The sequence below is a fragment of the Schistocerca piceifrons genome, chromosome 1 (genome assembly GCF_021461385.2).
Source record: "Schistocerca piceifrons isolate TAMUIC-IGC-003096 chromosome 1, iqSchPice1.1, whole genome shotgun sequence".
Lineage (NCBI taxonomy): Eukaryota > Metazoa > Arthropoda > Insecta > Orthoptera > Acrididae > Schistocerca > Schistocerca piceifrons.
The window spans coordinates 1038134784-1038160236 of NC_060138.1; the positions used below are offsets into that span (position 1 = coordinate 1038134784).

At 42.1% G+C, this 25453-nt stretch overlaps 1 protein-coding gene across 1 annotated transcript in view; it reads right to left on the reverse strand.

Annotated features, from left to right (window-relative positions):
* Nucleotides 1-2790: 2790 nt before the first annotated feature.
* LOC124796322 overlaps nt 2791-25453 on the reverse strand; it is a 38096-nt gene continuing 15433 nt past the window's right edge. The window contains exons 3-4 of the mRNA XM_047260455.1: nt 13324-13422; nt 2791-3325 (exon numbers count right to left, since the gene is read on the reverse strand). Coding sequence (XP_047116411.1) covers nt 3291-3325; nt 13324-13422 — 134 coding nt within the window. The 3' untranslated portion in view covers nt 2791-3290. The remainder of the gene's footprint in view (nt 3326-13323; nt 13423-25453) is intronic.

The following is a 25453-nucleotide window of genomic DNA, read 5'->3' on the forward strand; positions in this document are numbered from 1 at the left end:
TCCGCTATTTCCCTAAGGGGCTCCATCACCCGCCTAACGTTGGAGCTCCCAATAACTAATAAACCCCTCCCCCCGTGTGCCTGCTCGGACCTTGCTGAAGGAGCGGCCACAAGTCCACTCACAGGCAAGGCGGGCGATGCCACACGGCCAGCCTCCACATTGACCCTCCGCCTCGTGCGCCGCGAACGCCGCTGAACCCACCACTCCCCTTGGGGAGAGGGTAGCCCAACTGCGCCCGGTACCTGCGAAGATGTCTCGACAGCAGGGACAGTGGGTGAAGCATGTAACACCTGGGGTGTACCATGCGACGCACCAGATTCCCCACTGCCGCTAAACTCCGAGGCAGCAGCCTGAAGACGGCTGACCGCGGCCATCAACACGTTCAACTGTTCGCGAACAGTGGCCAGCTCCTGCGTCCGTAGACAGCAGTCACACATCCTATCCATCCTAAGAAATCAATTTACTGTAGAGAGTTAATCAACTTTTAACTAGACTGCTAATTCACTAAAGGCAGCTGATAGTTGACTAAACTGTGGTTATTAGAAAATAGCACTACCTGTCTCTGGACTGTATTGAAAACAAACACTAACACTACTGGCGCTATGGCTGACTAAAGGGACTCTCTCTGACTGTATTCAAAACAAACACGAAATCTATGGAGCACTATTACTAGCACTCGACAATTAAAGCTTCCTAAAAGCAAAAACACATGGAAGAAGAAGTGACAAGTAAGAATAATACAGTTAATACTTTAAATTAACGCAGCTCGCTGCACAGCAGACGTGACGCAGACGGCAGTTACGACGACACTGACTCGCTATTGCTTCGCTCAGACCCATACGCAAGGCGGATTGTATCCATGTGGCGGTGGTCTCCCTCCTTTCTTCGTTCCTGGAGGCTCTCATTCCATGATCCATCGTGGAAATCTTTCTGCTGACATCCTTTTCGTACTGTAAGAAAATGAAACACCTACAGCCGTCATTATGATGTCATTTATTGCGTGGCTACCAGTTTCGGCGATACCATGCACCATCTTCAGGCCTTAGTTGATGCTGAAGGGGTTAATACCATCCATATACACGACACATCAGTGGTCAACATAACTGGTTTGCGCAGAATAACGGTAACTGTGATGTCATCTCTTTAACCATCAACTGACAACTTTCCTTTTCGTATGTGCTTACCATGTGAGTTGTTTGTTGTTGTGTTTTACTGTCGTAAATTTTATTGTTATTTTATTGCAATAAATACAGACACGAATATTAATACCCATTATGAAATTCTCTATTTATATGCTGCTACTGACAAGGAGAGGTCCCCAGTGCTGGGACTGACTTTTTGAAACTACCTGTACAGTTGTGTAGGCTAGGATCTCAAGTATCACACCCTGCAACCATTCAGCCTGGCGGGCCCTCCTTTTTGAGTAATCGACGGAAAGAAAAACTTTGTAGTTCTGCGTGATCCACTAGAGCTTTGTAAATAGTAGTAGCAAGCAGATTGTCGGTGTAGCAGAATGATTAAGGTTCATTACCAGCAGGCAGAAGGTCGTGGGTTTGAATCTCCTCACGTGCTTCGAAATTTTTTATTTCTAATCATTAGCGAAATTATTTTGATTGTTATTTTTATTCACTTAATTGCTTTAAATGTAACTTTTTATTTCTATTCCTTATTCACATCACTTTAAGTAGCGTATTAACTGTTTGATTTGCTGTCACGTTTTCTTCCTCTGATTCTTGTTTCGTTTGGAATTTTGTTCATGTGATTATAATTCTTATTCTGTATTTTTTCAATTTAATTTCTTTCGTTTTATCATCTTTTTGTCCATGTTATTGCATTCGTCATTTCTTTTCCCAACTTTGCTTGGATTTCTTTTCACTTACAATGCCTTCTTTCGTTTAAATCTTCATCTGCGCTATTTTGTCCATAGTGCAACAAAAATTTGTGTTTTAAATGGTTGTGATCACTATCCAAAAAAACGTACATCTCATATATTTTTGACACCACCCCATAGTCAAGATAAATAGATTATTTTATCTTTCTTTAACCGACAGACCGACATTTTCAAACGTTCCAATATTATGGCAGATAAATAAAAATAATTAAATTCATTTATTTATATGTTCTAAATGTAAAAAGAACGAAAGGAAGGATAAAAAAAGTAAATTATAAAGTAAAATTATAATTAAAATGATGTGACGATGGATTAGAAATAAAAAAAAGTTATATCTGACTCTGTGAACTTAATAAAAAGAGCAATCAAAAGCAGTTCGATAAAGATTAAGAAATAAATTTCAAGGCACGTGAGGAGATTCGCACCAAAAGCTTCTGCTTGTGGGGCATCCACCTTACCTATTACACTACACCGCTGGTCTGCGTACCAGTGCTATTTTTAAAGCTCTAGCATATCAACTGATATCACAAAGTTCTTTTTTTCGAAACGAGAGGTGAATAATTCCAGGGTGTGATACCTGGCATCCTTACCTACAATACCGTACAGATGGTTTCAAGAAACCAATCTCATCCATGGGGACTTCTCCTTGTGAGTCAGATTCTCAAATGTAGAAACCTTTCACAATCTTATTACTCTGGAGTCTCTCCATTACTCTAGTTCATGGAAATAATGTGAAACTGGTGGTGCTCTGCTGGCATGTTATCTCTCTCTCTCTCTCTATCTCTGTCATACACACACACACACACACACACACACACACACACACACACACACACAAAAATAGTTAGATAAATAGTGGGTATATTTGGCGGAAAAGTATGGTAAATAAGTACAAAGTGTTTTAATAGCTCCGCAACTGCATTTATTATCAACATGATAAAACCAGCAATCACAGAGAATCACACGCATTAACAGTTACAATGAAATGACAATAGTGACAATAAATACATGGATGTCGTTGGTAACAGCATTTAGTGACGATGGCATCTACGTCAGAGCCGGCTGCGTCACCAGATCGGCAGCGTGGTCAGACGCCCGCCTGCTCGTGTAGTGATTCGACGGTGCAGAAGTGGACGGAGTCGAGGCGCGAGAGACAGACAGACGAGAGCGCATTGCTCGCTCGCCCACTGATGCTCTCTGCCTCGCGACAGTCGATGGACCGGTGGTTGCGGCCAAGTGTGTGGAGTACAGCTGATTTGTTGGCAGATTCTGCTCTGCGGCGGAAGTGTGATGGCGGGTGGGGTGGGGTGCTGGGAGCTGGTGTAGTGCTGGATGGCTGAGACTCGCTCGCGTCACGTCGCATTGCTGCTCGTGACCGTGAGAGGCGGTGGTGGAGGGATCAGAAGAAGTGGCGGCCGACAGACAGAGGACGACCTGAAACACCGGGAAAGCAGTCTACAGATAATTCATCACGTGCGTAACATGACTTCACCAAACTGTACAACGTGAACGTACGGCTAGCAAAGTAGCGATCATTCAAATATGATGTAATCTCTTAGCTTCTGAACATTTTTATCACATAATGGGATTGCTTAAACGATAGCCGTGTGGCAGCAAGTAATGGTACAGAACATTTATTTTGTGCCTTTTTTCTCTGCGTATCATTATTAGCGTTGATTGTACTAACTTCACAGACAACTATAATAATTACGGTCAAAACAAAGGGCTATTCATAAGTACCTCTGCAGTTTGCCCAGGAATATTACACATGTCAGTGAATAGAGCAGCTCTCCAAGTCGTGATTCGTAATAAGCACCTTGTCCTAGTTGCAGAGTCCACCACTAGAGGGTAGTCGTGTCTAAACATTTACTGAAATCATCCGCTCCATATTGTAACATCGAATTAGTTTGATGCCCGAAGAAAGGCAACCCAGTGAAAAGATCTCGATAGCTGGCGGTGTTTCGCCTTCCCACAGCATCAACTTCAATAAATTCCACGCACCTATTGACGTTTACTCTGTCACATACGGCGCCCGCGTTGAGTAGCTATAAAGAGCGTCAGAAACTTGGAAAGATGGTCTGTCCGCTGATGTGTGTCTGCTTTCTGTATATCTTGCAGTTTTCATGCAGCCGTTTTCTGAAACCTCGGAGGTACTTGTGAGTTACACTGTACCATTAGTTTGACAAATATAAATAATTCGTTAGGAGAACAAGACTAGGAGTGAAGAGATGCCAACAATTGTGCTAACCCTTTCATATAAAATTAGAATATTATGGAACTTGAGTTCTTGATTGTTGCCTCAGCTGTCCTTAGGGCCATTTTCTGGTGACGTTAAATGGCTCAGTTTGTTTCTTTGACCTGGAGCTACACTCCTTCACTTGTTCTTCCTTTTTTTACGAAATCCATAGCTGGCACACAGAAATCTACGCAGGAATTGTCGCTACGGAAGAAACGATGTGAAAGGGAGCAACCCGATCAAAGCTTAAGACTTGTGATTGAAGTGTTTTGCTCATCAAAGGAAGATGCTAAAAAATAAGAAACAATGCAGCTACTCAGTACAAAAGTTATAGTTTGACGTATGAAGAGTCCAGTTTCCACGCTCTTGAAGGACAAAAATGTATATTTCAAAAGACGTACATTAGGTTCCAGTATGGATGTAAGCGGCGGATGAGAGAATGGTTACAGCATTGCGTAAGTTTCATAGATTGTCAGTGCAAGTAACTTTCCTTGATCTATGAAAGCTGAGTAATATTAGTTTTTGTTGAGAAACGATCACCACCCATCGTTGAGCATTAGCTATTTCACATAGAGAGATGATGATACGTCCAGAGACGGAAAAGAAACGAAGGAGCACCTTACAGAATTAGTAAGTCAGAAGCAGGTGAACATCTACAGAACAGTTGGTGTCCGATAGAAACTCATATGGTCAGGGTAATTGACGGGCACAAAGATGTACAGAAAGACTGCTGCCAAACACGCTTAATTACCATTGTGTTATTACGCAGCTCTGTCCCTGCTATCGCTTACGCTATGACGGAATGCAACTTCACACGTCTCGGAGTTGGCGTGGTTGCTCTCCACTCAGGAGAAACGACTGTTCGTTGAAATGTCTGACCCTGAAGGTTTTGGGAGACTGTCCGCCTGAGTTGTTGAACAATTGAGCACAAAAATTATGTTGAAAATATTTACGACATGTGATTATAGGTGTAATTAGCACCTAGTGCGAAGTAAAGTCCTTTCAGTTCTGCCACGCTATGTTAAAGAGGAAAACGTCTGTTCCAAGCTTAACGCATTTCCCAGTTAACTGTACAAAACGTTTCCTTGCGAACATTTCTACATGACCCAAGCCACCTTACGATGTGTGGCGGAGAGCACTTCGCGCATCATTATGTTTTTCCTGTCCCAGTCACGAATGGTGGATGGGAAGAACGGCTGTCGAAAAGTCTCCGTAAGAGTTCAAATTTCTCTTTTTAGGCAGCCATCGTCTTCTACATGTGTATAGAAGGAAGTAATATCTTATTTGGCGCGTCTTGCAAAAGTATGCTCTCTGAGTTTTGAGAGTGAATGTCTCAGTGATGCCTAAAGCCTTTCGTATAGCGTACGACTCTGGAACACTTGTGACGTCTCATTGACCCTTTAGGAGTTGCTTAACGCAGCCGTTGACGAATTTTGTAGTTTCTCTGTTGTACCTAGCACTTCCATCTATGCTGCACAACCGTACTCTTCGCTTTATGAGCTAAGATATTCCGTTAAGAAAAACAAATCGTTCAATCAAATGGTTGCTTTAGCATTGGATGATTAAAAAAATATATTTTACCCACAGTGTTAAATATGTACCCCTTTGGGTGTGGTACATCCAGTGTATTAATGTAAATTGCCAGTTTTTGCTGTACGCTTCATCCTGGCAACTTAATCTATTGAAATACTGAAACACCGATGGCCCTTATTTGATGGCACGATGCTAAGTTTTTAATGAGATTTGAGTGCTCCAGAAAATATGAGCACCTAAATAGAAACCATCTTATCGTTTGATTTTTAAATTTCAGCAAAAGTTGGTGGGGAAATTACGTTAATGGTATTGGCAAGACGAAGGACATGGTGAAATTTTATCTATGCTGCTACGAAACAGCACCGTTGTCGAACTGGTCAAATATCGGTGTCAAACAAGTACTTTATTTCGTTGCCTAATTATCAATGAAATTGTTTCTTTCGAATAGAAAGAGCTTAATGCAGGAGAAATGACTAATGTTCTGTAAGGCTGTACTCTCACGGAATAACAGTATTTATTTGAATAAAAATGTCCTGATGCAGGGAAAACTGATTTCGTACAATTTTCTGCAAGTGTCCCGTCATGAAATACCGCTATGTACACAGTCATTTTTAAGAGAGGCTCGAATGGTTTGAACATCAGAATAGACAGAACAGACACGGTGGGACGAAATATCACGTAGAAATCTTTAGTCATGAAGAAATCATTAACGCAAAGGGTAGCTAGGACGAGAGACAGAGGTTGAGAAGAGCAGTTGTAAAAGACAAAGTCATATGAGAATGGAAATGGAAAATGGAGTATTGTAAGATTTAGACACGAATATACGGAGAAGCGAAGAGATCAGAGGAGCTCAATCTTTTATCTTACCCGGGCCGCCTTAGAAGAAGACGAGTATTTTTGGGCTGCAAGTAATATGCTTGACCCTAACGACAACCGCTAAGAAAAAGTGTATAGTTAACATATTTAAATAATTTAGAATTTATTGATCGTCATGAAATACCGCTATGTACACAGGCATTTTTAAGAGAGGCTCGAATGGTTTGAACAACAGAGTAGACAGAACAGACTCGGTGGGACGAAATACCACGTAGAAATCTTTAGTCATGAAGAAATCATTAACTCAAAGGGTAGCTAGGACGAGAGACAGAGGTTGAGAAGAGCAGTTGTAAAAGACAAAGTCATGTGAGAATGGAAATGGAAAATGGAGTATTATAAGGTGTAGACACGAATATACGGAGAAGCGAAGCAGGTGTCCTTTACGCTGACGTCATGCGTACTCCGGGCGCTATCACTTTCGCGACAGAGTGAGACACACATACCCGCTCGTGAGCTGGGCGCGATACTTGGTCGGCATTCAATCTAACTTTAGTAATTCGCCAAAAGCGAGCAGCGAGAGTGCGCACAGGTGAGCGGCTGGGAGCAGGCGAGGCTCTGCGCCACTGTGCCGTGGCGCTAATTGGCAGTCATCGATGCGCCGCGGGCCACATTTCCATTTATATTGTGGCCGGTCCCCCACTGACCGACGCGCCGCGCCGCGCTGCACGCACCTCTCTCAACTTGCCCGCGGGCCGCTATCAAATTACTCGATCCCAAATCACAAGCTGTATCAGATAAAGTTACTCACGTCCGTCAGGTCGGCAGCGGGTTTTGTTGTGAGTTCCGGTAATTACGTTACGCTGCGGCCAAGCACGCCCTCGTGTGGGTCCAGACTGGGAGTCCCCAATAACGTGCTTATCTGGCAGCTTAGCCGCACACTTGTTAAGTAAGCGGCGATTCATTACCGCAGCGAGCATAGCTGTCGCATTTGAGTCCGTGCATCCTGACCGTCCAAAATCCCCTCTAAAGCGAACATGACCCCTAGCTGACATCATATTTCCTTTAATTCGCTGTAACTATTATATCATAGCTATTATTTCTCAAATCAACATTTCTTTTTCTCAAAACAAACTAATCGTACATGGAACAGGCTTCTGACGTTGCTTACCGGCTTTGTGCTAAAACTTACTATTTGTGGAAAATGTTAACATAAGACGCTTATAACTATCATGGACATCATGGATGCCCAGCCTCAAACCCATATCTTACGAATTTAACTTATTAATTACCAATAAAAGAATATGGAATGCGAAAAGGCAATTCAAGTTCGTACAGAAGCCTTTGCGAAGTACAGTTCAAATAAAAATGAGAAAACTCTTCAAAACTTTTTAGAAACACGGAAACTTTCAAATAAACTTATTAGACAAGAGAAGAGAAAGTATGTAACTCAGCAACTGGAATCAATAGAAGCAGATTTTAAAAATTATAATACGCATGGATTCTACAAAACTTTTGCAAACCAAATTAAAGGGTATATCCCTCAAAATGTCTGTTTTCGGAAATCAGATGGGAATCTGGCACTAAGCGACGAAGAAAACTGTGAAGAATTAGCCAAATATTTTGAAACGCTACTAAACTGTCCAGAACCAACAGAAGCTCTTCCAATATCCAGCACTAAAGCCCCGCAACAGCAAGACTCTGTACCGCCAACTGAAGAAGAAATTATCAAACACATAAACAAACTCAAAAATAACAAAGCATCAGGAGAAGATGGAATTGTAGCCGAATTTCTCAAAAGTCTAGGGTCTAACTCAAGAAATGAGCTAGTTAAAATTATTCAAAACATATGGGTTACTGAAGAAATACCAGAAGATTGTAAATGTGCCCTAATACATCCGTTACATAAAAAAGGGGATAAATCGGATGTGAACAACTATAGAGGAATCTCCTTACTTGCCGTCACATACAAGATATTATCAGCTTGTCTTCTTGAAAGAACACAAAAACTGCTAGAACCCAAAATCTCAGATTTCCAAGCTGGTTTCAGACCAAACAGATCATGTCCAGAACAAATTTTAAACTTGAAATTGATTACAAGGATGAGACAAATGCGAAGGAAGCCTACAGTATATGTCTTTGTCGACTTTAAAAAGGCATATGATTCAATTCACAGACCCACACTATTTAGAATTCTTGAAGAACAAGGACTGGATAAGAAGACAAATACAAAATGCAAAGTGAAATTCATGGGAAAACTTTCAAAATCATTTGAGATAAAAACTGGGGTTAGACAAGGTGATGGATTATCACCTCTGTTATTTAACTTAGTTCTGGATAGAGTCATGGCAGAATGGGAAAAAGAACTCAAAAAAGAAAAGTACTGGAAACCAATATCACTGGGAACCAAAAAAGATGACCTACAAATCCCCTACTTAGCCTACGCAGACGATCTTGCAATAATGGCAGATTCTAGTGAAATGGCAGTCAAACAGACAGAAACCTTAAAAGAGTGTGCAGGAAAAGTTGGCCTACAAATATCTTTTGAGAAAACGGTGTTCACAACAACAAATCTAGAAATTTCTAAGTTACAAACCAAATATGGAGAAATTAAGAGGGTACCATACTTTAAATATTTAGGAGAGATAATTTCTGAAAAATACTCACAACAAGAAAGAATATTAAAAGCTCGTAGGGGTCTAGGGCTGGTCCAAAACATTTACAATAAAAAATGTCTATCTATAAATACAAAAATTAAACATTATAAGTCGGTAATTAAACCAATAATGCTATATGCCAGCGAAACCTTGACACTTAAAAGGAAAACAGATACGGAAAACCTGAAGAAAGAGGAAAGGAAAATCATTAGGAAAATTCTGGGACCAAGATGGACCAAAGAGGGGTATAGATTACAGAAAAATTCTAAAATTGAAGAATATTCTAACATAGAGATAGACATGAGGAAGAGGCGTCTAAAATTCTATGGCCACATAATGAGACTTCCCGATCACAGACTTACAAAAAAAATAGTAAGATACGTAGCATCCCTTGTTAATGGAGGAGAATGGATCAAAAATGTAAAGAAAGATCTGGAATTAGCCAACATTACTACTGAAGACATGAACAAAAGAAACAATTTCAAACTTAAAGTTGACAAATGGGAGGTCAAACCAGAGACAAAAGCGCCGAGAACTGGAACAAAATGGAGCGAAGAAAGAAAAGCTGAATTCTCGCAAAGAATGAAGACCCGGTGGGCAAACAAGAAGAATAAGAAGCCCCAGAAGTGAGCCATCTTTACTTAGCGTCTTCCATGTTGGGAGCTTTACGACTAATAATAATAATAATAATAAAAGACCCTTTCCGTATTATCTTATGTCAAATACCGTATTAAAAATTTAAAAAAGCTTCCAAAATAGAGATTTTATTGGCCAGCTCGCAGATGTACTGATACTGATTAACTAGTTTCAGCAAAATTATAGTGCCATCTTCAGATAACCTGATACGTGAATTACAAAGCCCCTACGTGTGTCACATTGCCATCTGGCAATTCAAAACAGGGGGGTGAGCTCATAGAAAAGACCCTCACATGCAACACCAAGAGGCTAAAATAAAAACCAAAACTGTATCAGCTAGGCACAGAGATGTCAAATACATCTGATGGAACACATCCACTGCTGATAGATGTGTGTGTCTATTTGTATTTGGCTGCGTACAATACCATTTTATGTGTTTTAAAGTATTTCATAAATGGATAATTTAAACGAATATACTTTCCGAAATGACAGACGTTTTTGTATTGTCACCAACCACCCATATCCCAAGGATTACACTTATTCCAAAACTCGTCATTGTTTACAACTGTAAAAGTGCGAAAGTTTCGCACGGGTCCCCTCCTTACAATCAATGCCCAGCTGTTTGCACAGGGGAAACTGTTGTAAGCACGCCTTTTCAGTTCACAAGAAGATTGTTGCTTACGAAAATTGCATTTGCGTTCACAATAAACAAGTCGCAGAGCCAAAGGTTCACAGACCAGGATTCTATTTACCAAAGGCCGTCTTCACTCACGAACAGTTATATGGAGCCTTTTCAAGGGTAACTAAATCAACTAACATATCTGTATCCCTTAAAGAAAACGAACAACAAAAAGTACACGAATATTGGATTCTTGCGTCAAATGTGCAATACCGATGTATTGTAAGGCTGTGTAAAAAATGTTGTCCAACATTACGTGCAAAGGAATGTATATACAAGGATGTATCATAAAATCATGATTATCATTTCAAGTCGTTCGACTCACTTTTAAAGATATTTTATCTTCGTTCGCAAACTACCCTTATCCCAACGACTATACTCATTCCAAAAACTGCCATTTCTGAATGCTATAAAAGTGAGAAAGTTTCGCAAGGGTCCACTGTTAAATCTTTATAGCACTCACACGTTCAGCCGATTTCGGTCTCAATCTCGAACTTTTTTTCAACTGTAGGATCACTGATAATGGGCACAGAGCCTAAATCCGCTGACTGTGTGTGACGAGTAGATCTTCTTCTAATAATTACAGCCAAATAACGAAATGTGACACCATAAAAAAAGCTTTTGTTCACGCTGCAGATTAAAATTCGAATAAATTATCATCGACATGAACCAATTTTAATTCCGCAGTTTCATTTATTTTACTTTCAGTTACGACAATATTTACCACTAGGCAACAACAATACACCATATATTTAAGAAAGCCAGTCGAAACATCTACTTCGAAATTCATAAGAAAAATGGTTGTCTGAAGTTGGTAAAAAGTCTCAACGAATAGAAAGTCTGATGCCGTATATGAACTAGCGCGTTTTAAAAAGTAAAGCTGGCAAAACGACAGAAGTTGTATACAAGATTACGTAGCATTACTAGGCGTGATTCTATTGAAAGTAACACGATATAATGTTTCACTGACCTGCGACTATTCTAACCCACGACTGAGATGATCAACAGTTAAGGGTGTTTTCTGAATCGTGTCAGTGTTTAGCATTTTTAACCCTTCTATCGCCACATAAGAACACTGCTACTCCGAATAAATGAGGAAACTGCAGCAAAAGGGAAAGACCAATAAGTATTTAAAGAAATGATCTCTTCTAGAATAGAATCTGACTTTGACCTGACGAAGAATTTCGTGAAATTGTAGGTATGCAAAACACCACTATGTAGGAATGAAATGTGCACAACAGAGATGGTACTGGCAGTAGCCTAAGAAAGTAAGGAAAGATTAGAAAGAGTAGGTGAGGAAAGAAGTCTATGTAAGGAAGTAAATTTAAGGTTTAACACCCCATCGACAATGAGATCATTAGAGACGGAGCACAAACTCGGATTTGTGAAGGATGGGCCATTTAAAAGGAACAACGCGGCATTTGTCTGGAGCGATTAAGGGAAATCAAGGAAAATCTAAATCTGGATGGCCAGGTGGAGATTCGGCCCGTCGTCTTCCAAACAGCCATACATTGGTTTGTAGTCTGCTCGTCCGTAAAGACAGATCATTTTGTCATCTCGGCAGTCACAGGCAGTACGTATTACGTGCGTGTAGTAGACATACAAGCTAATAAGGATGCTAAGATCAGTCATCGTAATCCTAGGTTGTGAAGTAATGGTAGGCAAACACCTCGCCACGGCGCCTCCTTGGGTCAGTGTAAAAGTAATCATAGAAATACAGTTATCAGGAGAAGAGGCTGGCTATTCTTACATGAGCTACAGTATAAAAGATTTGTGAACCTGACACTAAAAGGCATAGTAGAAGGGAAAATTATAGGGACAAGCGGACATTAGAACGTACATTGCTCCTACCTATGGGTTGCGCAATTTGTAACACCAAACGCCACATGCAAGATTTTCATATTCTCTCGCTCACTACAGAAAAAAAATGAACAGGACCTTTTTGCAGGAAATTTAATGTAGCTAAATTTTGTACTGGTATACGTTTCTGCTGGAGGCCACGGTTTTCGAGTTATTCAAGATAAACGTGTCTGAAGGTCACTTTTGTATGTTTTTCATGATTAATTCGAAAAATACGGCCTCTAGTGACAACGTATACAACTGCAAAATTTAACTACATTAAATTTCCTAGAAAAATATTCTGTTCATTTTTTTCTGTAGAACTAACAGATTGCGTGTAGCGAGCGAGAGAATGTGAAAATCGAGTGCGTCGTATTTTAAGGCGTGCGGTTTGCATAAAATCCATAGGTAGACGCAGCTGAATAACCCTGTATAGCAGATTAGACACAATGTAACTGTAGTAGGTAACTTAAGATGAAGGAATTAACAGAAGGTAGGAGGGGATCGAGAACCGTGAAGATAGTTGCATCGACTCCAAACTAGTGTCTCATCTGAGAAAAATGAAGAGTTAAAAATTATGGTCAAAGTGCTGCCGCATTTTATTCAAGTGTAGTTGATACAATACTGTCGACCAAGTTCAATGAATCCCTCCTAATAATACAAGCAGAAAACGCAGGGACAAAAACTGGACCATTAAAGGCAGATCCATTCGAGTTAAGTGGCCAGGCACCACATACTCCATCACAACGCGTCAGGTTTGCAAAATTAACTCTCGGAGAAATCGCAGAAATTATTAGATCAGTAAAAAACAGAAACTCTTCCGGTCACGGATACAACGTAGTATGGGGTTGTAGGAAATTAAATGATGCACTGAATTGGCGGAGGTATGACAGAAGGTGGAATCTGGAAAATACTGTTGGTCAGAATAGTGATTGCTAAAACGACGACACGCGTTAGGTAACAGATTTACTGTCCAGAGACGATGTAAACGTGGGAACAGGTTTTATCGCTGAAAAACATGAGGACTTTGACAACTTACGGTTTTGCGTGCCGGGTGGTACAAAGCCGTACCCCGAGGCACCCACGACGACCCCGCTGCTGTCCAGGCTGGGAGGCGCTGGCGGGAACTGGATGGGTCCTGAAAAACAGAGGCACGTCAGTAAACAAACCATTCACACTGAAGACTGCGGGCGACCGGCGACCTGCCAGTATTACTCAGGTACATTTTGTTTTTTATTACGAATGCTATTTTTTGAAGGTCCGTTCTGTCGCAATATAAAAACTACAGTGAAAATCAAAGATGTTTATTTGCAGCATTTAGCTATGCCTTGCAGCTGGTCTGCAGCTCGTTATCTGCGCAAAAATTCTGTCGTCATAGCTAGCGGTTCATGTGAGCATAGAGATGAAAATCAGGGAGAGCCAAGTCTGGACTGTATGGCCTTCTTCCTAGCGATAAAGCTGCAGGAGCGTCTTCATTGCAGCTGGTTCGTGCGAACGAGTATTGTAGCGAAGGACTTTTCAGTCATGCGTGACAGTTACGTTATGCGGGTTACATGAAATCAGGCGGAACCCTTTAGCATGAAAACATCGAATGGAGCTTGCACTTCACACTTGGTGGGAGACTTTTACGTGCTCACTGTGAGCTCAGAAATTCAACGTTCGACGTGACGCCATCCATGGGCATACTAAAGGCACTGTACGACTCGTCTACTCAAAGCTTCATTGGATTTTTCACTGTTGTTTTAATTTTGCAACAGATCGGACCTTGAAAAACCAATAGCCCTCGTACAGCCCTCGCATGGCCCTCGTCTTTATTTGAGTAATAATGTAGACAATACCGCTTCTTGTATAAGAAAACCTCATGAGATACCGCTGTGTAACATTCAGATCAGTCTGTTTCATAGCACCTGTCTACTGTGCGTCACTCAGAGGACCTGAATTGATGTCATTCAAGTTGCAGTCGCATGCTACAGCAGAAGCATTACCATTGCATTCTTTATCAACAATGTAGCAGAGTCGCTGCTTCTGTCCTTTATGCAGAGTGAGTCACGTGAGGAGTAATATCGTTTCCTTACGTGAATAGTTAAATATATTCAAACGAGGTTCTCAGTGAATGATAGGAGGAGAGGGAGAACCTAATTTTGTTGCCTGTTTCAACCTCTTAACTCTTATGTCAATCGAAATACTGAAGTATGTAAATTGGAACGGTATACTTTCCAACGGCGTTCGAAAGGAAAAATTATACGGATACAACGACTTAGCGCTTAATGATGAACTTTTCTCAAAAGTAGGATGGCCGGGATAGGCTATTGCAGTATAAACACCGCTACGCGCTGCCCCCATGCCAGGCCCTTTCGTTATATACGGCAGTAAGAAGGGACTAGTTTGCTAAGATAAAAAATATTTCGCCTTGGTCCTAATACGTATGAAATAGATAAGGTTCAGCTACGACTTTCGCAAATTTCTATCGTAGCATGATACAATATTGTTTTCGTTTATGTTATGGATAAAATCAAAAGTTGTTTTCGTTTGTTTCAATGACAGTATGATTCGCTGAAATAACTGCGAAACCGGAATTATTTAATAGTCGTCATATATGATGTAAAACATTGATTCTCAGCAATAAAAGTAAATATTACTTCGTTCTTAATCGCCCTCTACGCGAGACCATTGCCTCTTTAATAAGGCACCAGTAAAATACTGTTCTGCACCAAACAACTTTGTGTTCTGCCATCTAATCCTTTGTATGTTCATGTTGTCACGTTCGAGTGGATTACATCGTATTTTACGTTTCGAACTGCATTTTTAGATGTAAATGAAGTGACGCTGAATATCGTTTTATGTGTGGAAAGAAACCTAATCCCAAACCAAATAGCTAAATTTATCTCGGGCATACACTTTCAGAAAAGCAAATTCTGGTTCGAGAAAACTTCGTCGTGGTAAATAAATATTAAGATCAGCTCTTAACCATCGTTGCCGGCTTTATTAGAGATGAAGAACCAGTTCTGGGCAAGGATAACGGGAGAAATTGTTGCGGCAACTGCATCAGGAAGATTGCTGGTAGTACCAAGGATGACCGTGAAAACTTGTTTCTTCCGTTTCTTTTCCTCATTATGTAAGGAGTCACTTGCAGATGCTGGAGCGAATAGTTCATCTGGCAGCCAAAGACTAGCTATATTGCTTGTGAGCTCTGCCAAGGAATATCCTCCCAGGTTGACTAGTTATAAGTCATCACTATTATTTTCAGGTCTTTTTATGAGAGATTAGTGTAATGAAAAAAAAGTTACTCCAACAGACACCAAGCTAATACCACGTAACACAGACTCAAGGCACGATAATGGCCTCAATTCGCAGAGGAAAAGAATCTGCAGCTTCCATCTGAAGCCACTCGTTGTGAATTAAATCCTGTAGAATTACCAAAATGGTGGTGTTGATTGCTTCGTTTCAACACTTGCCCCAAATAGTCCCACACATTTTCCGAGGGATTAAGATCGGGTGAATTAGCAGGTCAATCGAGATACGATAGGGTGTCTAAGTGTTCGTCGCATCAGGAACTTATGCATGAGCACTGTAAATAGGGCATTTGTCAGCCTGGGAGACAAGAGTGTCGTCAGCATACTCATAATGGAAATGTAGCATAAAGGCCAACACTTGGTCACCGACAATGTTGAAATATCGTGCTTCATGTTGATAGTAATCTGAGTAAATATACCAAGTTAGTAGTATGAAAAACACCACCAAGTCACCACAGAACCAGCTCTAGCCTGAACTTCACTGTACAGGTTCTGCGGTTTAAACACCTCATTGGCCCGTACGAACAGTGGACACCATGCATCATTTGAGAGAAAAAAAAGGAGCAAAATCGCGACTCGTCCGCCTACACCACGCTACTACAGGTAGCTGCTGTCCCGTTTCTGTGTTGTCTGGTTCGCTGAAGGTGCGCAGCATTATGTGCCTCTGTGGTAAATAGCATTATGCGACATATCCGCCTACTCATGTCCATTTCAAGCAATTCCCAACATAAACTCGCTCGGAAACTGGTTGAGATGGACTTGCATTCACTGATAACAGCAATTTCTACGGCGTTTACGAGCGATCATTACTAATAAGGCATGAAATTCGTCTGCGATCCCCGTTAATTAGGATCCTTTTAAGATCACTGTTCCTAGTGCGTGGTACAGAGCCTTGTAGACACATTGTTGATATATCAACAATTTGGGCAACTTCATTCACGGTCTGGTCATACGCTCTTTCTGTCATCCTGTCATGTCTCGCGTCGATTTATCTCACTTTACTGACTCGTACAAGCGACTGGTACATAGGCACCACATCACTGACATGGCTGACGTCAGGGGCGGAGGACCTAATGACTGCCAGGTGGCAATTATACGCTGTCCTCGGCGCTCCAAAGCGACCAGCGTCCTCTTTTAAGGCTTTGTCTGTAGATGTTTAATATACTCATAAGCGGACCACCAGGTCTGTTGCTCTACCATTGAGAAAGGGTTTAGATTCCACATCTACATTTATTTGACTACTCTGCAATTCATGATTATGTGTCGGGCAGAGGGTTCATCGAACTGCAATGAAAAGTGCCTAAATTTTAATGATTATCACCCTAATTTCTGTATCATATCCGTGATATTTTCTCCCATATTTCACGACATACAAATCAAGCTATCCTTATTTGAACTTTGTAGATGTCTTTCGTTAATCCTGTCTGGTAAGAAGGCCATAGCGTGCACCACTATTCCAGCAGAGGAAGTACAAGTGTACTGTAGGAAGTCTCTTTAACAGATCTTTGGGTTCTTTTAAGTGTTCTGCCAATAGAACGCAGTTTTTGGGGCGCTTCCCCGCAACATTACTATGTAAACATTCCAATTTAACCGTGCGTAATTGTTACCTCCATGTATTTAGTTGAATTCACAGCCATCAGATTTGTGTGATTTAGCTTGTAACCGATATTTAGCAGATTTCTTTTCATACTCATGTGGATGACGTCGCAGTTTTCGTTATTTAGAGTCAACTGGCAGTTTTCCCACCATACAGACATCTCGTCTAAAACGTTTAGCAGTTGGTTTTGATCTTCTGGTGAGTTTACTAGACGGTAAATGAGAGGATCATCTGTAAAAAATGCAAGAGCCCTGCTCCGATTGTCTTCTAAATCAGGGTGTTCGGAAATTGCCCCTACCAACTTCTAGCACTTGTACAGGAGAATGAGTACATAATATTTTGAATAGAAACCCATGTCCGGAAACGTGCCGTTCCTTTTCTACGACTGTTTTAGTTCAAATGTTTAATGCGTCCACGTCTGCTAAGGGAAAGAGAAAAGTTACTTGTCCGGAGGTGCAACAGTGTAGACAGTGCAGACGTGTACTACGTCAGACGGTTACCTGATGTAGCTTAACGTCTGCTCCAGTTGACAGAGGAAGATCTGCTGGCACGAGATCTGGCCGCTGCACTAGAAATTGAAGATACACCAGGTGGATGGAGAGCTTGTACCAGAAAAAACTTCATAAGTACACTGTCTGTAACAACGTTGGTGGTTGCCACATCGAGCGGCTGTTGTAATGCTTCAGTACTGCTATGTGCGTACAGTATATTGGGTTCTTTTTCGTTTTGTAATAATGTAAACACGTAATGTTTAAATGTTAACACGAACAAATGTGCTTAAGTGACAAATGTTTCGTTATTTTTCCTTTCGACCTGCTACCTAGTAACTGTACTGCGTCAAGTCTAATTCAGTTCTTGAAGCGGTAGTGGATGAGTTAAACATCTGAAGTGAAACCATCGTAGAACGGAATCGGTACGTTTCCGAACATGGCTTCCTATTCAAAATATTATGTACTCAATCCCCTCTACAACTCCTAGAAGTTTATAGAGAGAATTTGCTAACACCCTGTATAGATGTGGAGCAGCATAGGGCCTATGGGACAGCAGATATCATTTGTTTCACTCGATGTCTTCCCGTCAGTGGCCACGAACTATCACCCTTCAGACAGAAAATCCCTAATCCACTCGCACAACTGATATGATTGATGAAGGATAAATCTGTGCATTCGCAGAAAGTGATTTATACGCATTACGAGGAACCTTCCAGGACGCATAGAAACGAATTTGTGGCAAATTTGTGTCGAAAATAATACCTTCCGCACAAAACGAGCAAACGAACAAGTGAATAGTCCATCAGACAGAATCTGGCATGTAAGCCGTCAACAAACAGTCGTAGCCTTATGACATCTTCATCTACATCTGCATTTATACTCCGCAAGCCACCCAACGGTGTGAGGCGGAGTGCACTTTACGTGCCACTGTCATTACCTCCATTTCCTGCTCCAGTAGTTTATGGTTCGCGGGAAGACCGACTGCCGAAAAGCCTCCGTGCGCGCTCGAATCTCTCTAATTTTACATTCGTGATCTCCTCGGGAGGTATAAGTAGGGGGAAGCGATATATTCGATATCTCATCCAGAAACGCACCCTCTCGAAACCTGGACAGCAAGCTACAACGCGATGCAGAGCGCCTCTCTTGCAGAGTCTGCCACTTGAGTTTGCTAAACATCTCCGTAACGCTATCACGCTTACCAAATAACCCTGTGACGAAACGCGCCGCTCTTCTTTGGATCTTCTCTATCTCCTCTGTCAACCTGACCTGGTACGGATCCCACACTGATGAGCAATACTCAAGTATAGGTCGAACGAGTGTTTTGTAAGCCACCTCCTTTGTTGATGGACTACATTTCGTAAGGACTCTCCCAATGAATCTCAACCTGGCACCCGCCTTACCAACAATTAATTTTATATGATCATTCCACTTGCACATGCACAGATATGCTGTGTACACGGTAGGCGGTATTGTGTTTTTGGGGGTTTGGATCGCTCAAGTCGAGCAGCTTCCCAGGGGATATGGCCGTCGGTGGGCGTGGCCGCAGGGCCCGGCGCGGCGCCCTTGAGGGCGGGCAGCGGCGCCGGCCGCAGGGGCACGGCCGACATTCACCTGCTCCGGCGCTCAGGAATCTGAGCCTTACCGGCGCTTTCAGGGCCGCGCAGTCGCAGAGGCCGCCTTGCGGACCAAGTCCGGTTCCTGGCGGCCGCTGTTACGTCAAGGATGCCCGCAGCTGCTCGAGTGCCCAGCCGGCGCTGTCTGCTGACGTTGCAGGAAGTGGGCGCTTCTGGCTCGTAAGGGGACCGCGCCTACTCGGCATCACCGATTGTGTCCAAATTTGTGGTAAATGTTGGGTTGGTCAGTGAGGAAAGTCACAGAAGTGTGAGTATGAACCTGTGGTGTCACCGCCAGACACCACACTTGCTAGGTGGTGGCCTTTAAATCGGCCGCGGTCCGTTAGTATACGTCGGACCCGCGTGTCGCCACTATCAGTGATCGCAGATCGAGCGCCGCCACACGGCAGGTCTAGAGAGTCTGCCTAGCACTCGTCCCAGTTGTACAGCCGACTTTGCTAGCGATGGTTTATTGCCTACATACGCTCTCATTTGCAGAGACGACAGTTTAGCATAGCCTTCAGCTACGTCATTTGCTACGACCTAGCAAGGCGTCATATTCAGTTACTAACAGATAATATTGTGAATCATGTACCGTCAAGAGTGACGTTCATAATTAATGGATTAAAGTTAATTATCAAACTAATTACGTCCGCTTTCTGAATTCTAATTCCTTGTCATGTTCCAGATCTCACGTCAGTATAGTTCTTCCCTCCTCACGCCAGCCTGCGTGAGCTAAAACGCGTGCATTTCGGCCTCCACTAGTAACACGGTGTTGGCTCTTCTGCCAACACAACAGAACCATTTATGTTAGCGTAGCTTCCAGGCAGCAGTTGGCGCAGCGCGAAATCCGAGGGTCGTAGGATCGACTGCCTGCGTCAAAACTTTTGTTTCTTATTCTCAATTTTTACCATATTTACACTGCAAATAACCGAAATAATGCTCAATATATTGACAACAGAGGCAAGAGTCAAGAAAAACCAAGACACTTTTTCGGCCTAGAAAAATCGTTCTACAAAGTTGAATGCTGCAAGAGGATCGAAATTCTCAGAAAAACAGCCGTAATGTTTAGTGGAACACCAGTCACATATAATATATATAATAAGTACATGAGCCAAGAGGGAAGAATAATAATGGAAGTCCAAGTAAAGAATGCTCGAATTAAAAAGATTGTAAGATGTAAATGCAGTTTTGTCCCCTGCTATGCAAGCCCTACCTGGAAGAAGCAATGGTGGAAATAAAAGTCCAAGAGTGGATCTAAAATTCAAGATGAAAAGACGTCAGTCATAGAATTCTGTGATGACACCGCTATTCTTAGTGACAGAAAGGATTAAAGCAGCTGTTTATTTGCATATTGGACACAGAATACTGGCCGGCCGGGGTGGCCGAGCGGGTCTAGGCGCTACAGTCTGGAACCGCGAGACCGCTACGGTCGCAGGTTCGAATCCTGCCTCGGGCATGGCTGTCTGTGATGTCCTTAGATTAGTTAGGTTTAAGTAGTTCTAAGTTCTAGAGGACTGATGACCTTAGAAGTTAAGTCCCGTAGTACTCAGAGCCATTTGAACCATTTTGAACAGAATACTGATTGACAGTAGACGAAAGAAAGACGAAAGTAATGACGAGTAGCAGAAAAGGGATTAGCGATGAACTTAACATCAAAATTTGTGGACGAAGATGCGGATGTAAGAAGCAGACTAGTACACGCTAACAGGGCGTTCCACGATAAAACAAATCTACTACCATACAATATAGTCCTTGATCTCAGGAATAAATTTCTGAGAATATAGGCTTGGAGCAAATCATTGTATAAGAGTGAATCACTGACATTGCGAATATCGAAGCTTTTGAAATGTGATATTGTATAAGGATGTAGTAAAAATGGCGAACTTATGAGAAATCCGAAATTTCTTTGTGGAATCGGTGAGGAAAGAAATATGTGGAAAGCAATAACTATACGGACAAGACTATGGAACGTACTACAGGGAGCTGCAGAGGGGTAGGAAGACAGAGATTGGAAAATATCCAACAAATATTTATAGACGTTGCGTGTAAGTGTTACTTTGACTAGAAGAGCCACAAGACTAATTCGAAAATAAATCTGAAACTCAGGGAAGGAGACAAGTGTCATGCAGAAATTGATCTTACGAGGAACCTGAACGGAGAAAATATTTTCTGTCGTTCCTGAGTGAAAAGCGCGAGTCTACAACATGAACTAGGATCGAAACGTGAGTTGAGATGCAGATGATTCTCTGAAGCCTAACGTCCAAGAAACGCCAACGGCTTTCGTAAGCAAATTATACTAAATCTTCAATGTTAGAGAGCGGACATATCGTACTACTGTCATCGAAAAATACGGTAATCTGCTTCTGTTGCTGGATTTCACGAGCCATTGGGTCACTTTCTGAGCTGTAATAAATTCACCGTGCGTAGTAAAATCCTGAAACACATACTTCACTGATTTTTCTTAGGATCAAGGGAATTCTGCACATTTTTATTACAGATTGTGGACTGAAATTCATCAAGAACAATTGCAGTTTTTGCAAAGCTTCTTATGTCCACAATTTTCTTTGCACGACCATACCAAATAATAGTCTTTGTTGCTGCCCCCACCCATCTTGCAGCGATGGGAATCGATCCCCAGTCGCAACAATGCTGGTCAAGATCTAACCGGTACCCTCTGATCCACAAAATTTCTGTGGATACAATTTCGAAGAGGAATCGTCAATTAACAATCTGGAGACCATCTATCGTTAATTAATTTGTATTTACCCTACAAATAGAGGCGGTCAAAGTAGACAATGAGCGAGTAATGGGTTACTATTCAGAAACTCGTTCCCCTTCCCCTGTCTTCCCACCCCTAGCACTGAATCAGTAAAAACGGGGAAATATCACAAAAATAATATATACTTGCCTCTCTATGTATCCATTGTCACTCGGTTTCATGCTCTCCTACTTGACGAATCATTTACATCATCAAGCAGCAGCATACCTGTGCATCCCAGGCTTTAGAAATTATGACACACATCAGATCGTATTCAATTGAAACTGTATATCTTTCGCCCCTTCTTATCAGGAGGCGGTAGCTTGAATCTCATTCTTAGCGCGTTTAGATATTTGAGAGACCTGTTAGTGATGTAGCAACTTCCTGACATTGCTTCCAAGTGTTCGGTACTTCGCAGTTCCAGTTGCAGGTTTTCCACTGAGGAGAATCGTCGGCCGCACCCACACGCTGGTCGGACTCGCTTTCGCTGGCAGAAGCACCAACTGGCCAACGGTCTCAAGCATTCCCCGTAGCTCTCGCCTGTTACGTCACGGAAGACGCTTGCCAACCCTAAGTGCAGTGTTAGCTTGCAGTACTCGAATGGCTTTTGCGTAACGTTTGAATAACGGTTAGTAAATGTAGAACGAGGCCACCTTCTCTACTTGCACATATATTCTGCATATTTTCGTGGCAAACATACCAAATTTACACCATTCCGCAAGCTCCTCCTTATTTCCACAAAAGTTGAGTGAAGGCTTAGATGAACTATGTAATGGTGAAAACCAAGGAGGTCACCCAGCTCATGTAGGAACCCTGATGAACAGAAATTGGCGTACAGAGACAACAGCAGTTTTATGGCGGCTGATGCTACCCAAATTCTCCGCGGAAGTTTCTTTCACCACCGTATTTTACAGAAAACATACTGGCTTGTATTATAATGTCGTGTGACTAGGGTCTCCAGTCGGGTAGACCGTTCGCCGGGTGCAAGTCTTTCGATTTGACGCCACTTCGGCGACTTGCGCGTCGATGGGGATGAAATGATGATGATTAGGACAACGCAACACCCAGTCATTGAGCAGAGAGAATCTCCGACCCAGCCGGGAATCGAACCCGAGCCCTTAGGATTGACGTTCTGTCGCGCTGACCACTCAGCTACCGGGGGCGGACACTGGCTTGTAAAACACTAAAGAAAAATTCGCCTCTCTACTGCCTCTGTATTCGGGGACCAAGAGTCTTATACTCCGTTATGTATTTTTCCGAGCTTCCTCTTACGGTTTATTGGATCTGTTCAAACTCACCAGTGACTGACATCAAGTCCATTTCCAGTTGTGCTGTGCAGTGCGTAGTAGAGTTGTACATGTACATCCAGTGGTGCTCCATAAATGTATGAAAATTATTTAACAGTGCAGCGTTGAGTAATTAGTAAGATTAAGATTTAACACCATGCAAATACTGAATGTTATTTATTGTGTAAAGACGTAATGTGAAACACACTGAGTGGAAATACTGGTACAGAATTTACTTGCTGGTACTGCAAGCCTTGTTTTCCATATCTTAACTAAACGGGCACCTATCGCAAGTGTGCTTGAAATGTACTCGCGAATATGGAGAATCAGCAGCTGTATAACGGAATGACGACATTGAAAGTCTGTGCCTGACTGGGAGTCGAACCCGAATTTCCCGCTTAGCGCGAGTGGTCGCCTACTAATAGGCTATCGGCGCACGACTCAGAGCCAGACCCAGATTCCATACGTCGTCAATCATGTTTGTAATTCTGAACAACATATGCATTACAATATCGTACTACATGTGTAGCAGCCTCTGAGCCAATCAATTCGTGTCCTCCACTTCCCGCCGTCTGGCAATAAATAACCTGTTTCACGTGTAGGTACATAACTAGATTTGCGTTCTGCAAATCACCTAGGAACGCAAGGTGGAGAGTAGGTAATTCACAAATATCTAAACGTCCTGTTTGAGTCCTGAAGATGAACAGGCGCACGTGACTGCTGAGGTGCGTCTAAATGTGCTCGAATTGCGAAATAACTTACTGCAATAGTTATTACGCACTGATTATACGGCAGAGCGTAATGTAACCCCAGACGGAATCTAAAGAATGACCACCTTAGTAACAAATTTTTTAGCTGATTGAGTGTAGAGACACTCCAGCTTTGACTTCGCAAATTTGTTGACGAAACAAACTGTCCCACGATGCAATATCAAAGAATACGATCAGTGTTTCGTAAATGAACTTCTTCATTTATGACTTCCACTTCGGAATATTTTCAGTGAATCTCAGTCTGCTTTTTCTAGTAGCATAGTTGCCAGAAAAACTGGATATCAGTCCACAACTTGGGGAAATTCGAGAGGTAGCACATTCTACCAAGCGGATTCTATCCGTGTCTGGCTCAGCCTTTCATCTAGGAAACAGTTATTGTGTCAGCCAAGGAGGCCACTTTTGGAAATGCGGTTCTAGATATCGGATTTTCTCTTCTATAATCGATTACCTTTCCCATGCGAACGCTCCCCCCATTGTTGAAATGTACGTCGGTTATCATGATCCGTCCAGTTTTTAGAAAGATCGGCTGCTGTGTACTGAGTGACATTTCGTACAGCGAAGAAATATTATATATATGAAGATGGAATCTGTTCTTTCGGACATGTCCGAAAGAACTGATACCATCTTCATACCATTAGTTAGGCTAATATATATATATATATATATATATATATATATATATATATATATATATATATATAGTTAAGGCTCACCGGCCATTTGACCATCTTCTTTTGTGCGGATGCACAAACAGTGCCAGAACTCTTATGGGAATCGGCAGGGAAGCCGCGAGTAATGAGTATGATGGGCAGGGACAGTATGAATATAGTGCGGGACAATAAGTTGCGAATGTGGGTCTCACTGGAGGCGTGCCAGAGATAAGTCCCTGCAGTCGTACTACCCTGTGTGTCGGCGGTGGCTCAGATGGATAGAGCGTCTGCCCTGTAAACAGGAGATCCCGGGTTTGAGTCCCAGTTGGGGCACACATTTTCAACTGTCCCCGTTGACTTATATCAACGCCTGTATGCAGCTAAGGGTATTCATTTGATTGGAAGAAATATTATACTAAGAAAGATGTTATCCATCTCCTACAGCGAACGGAAGAAAAACAGCCTTTGTGACTAGCCAACTAGATGAGAATCGAGAGAACTGATTCATATAAAACAACTGACGATCGGGAAAACAATGTTGGACTTGAGTAGAAAAATCGATTTAGGCCTTATCATGTAAACGTGATAATGGATAACGGTTTGCTAATTTCGATTTTTGGCTTCCGGAAGTAGTGTCGCGTGTGAATGTGGCAGTGCTGCTAGCACTCGCGTCTGGGACGTGCATCCGTTGCAGTGACAATGTAGAGT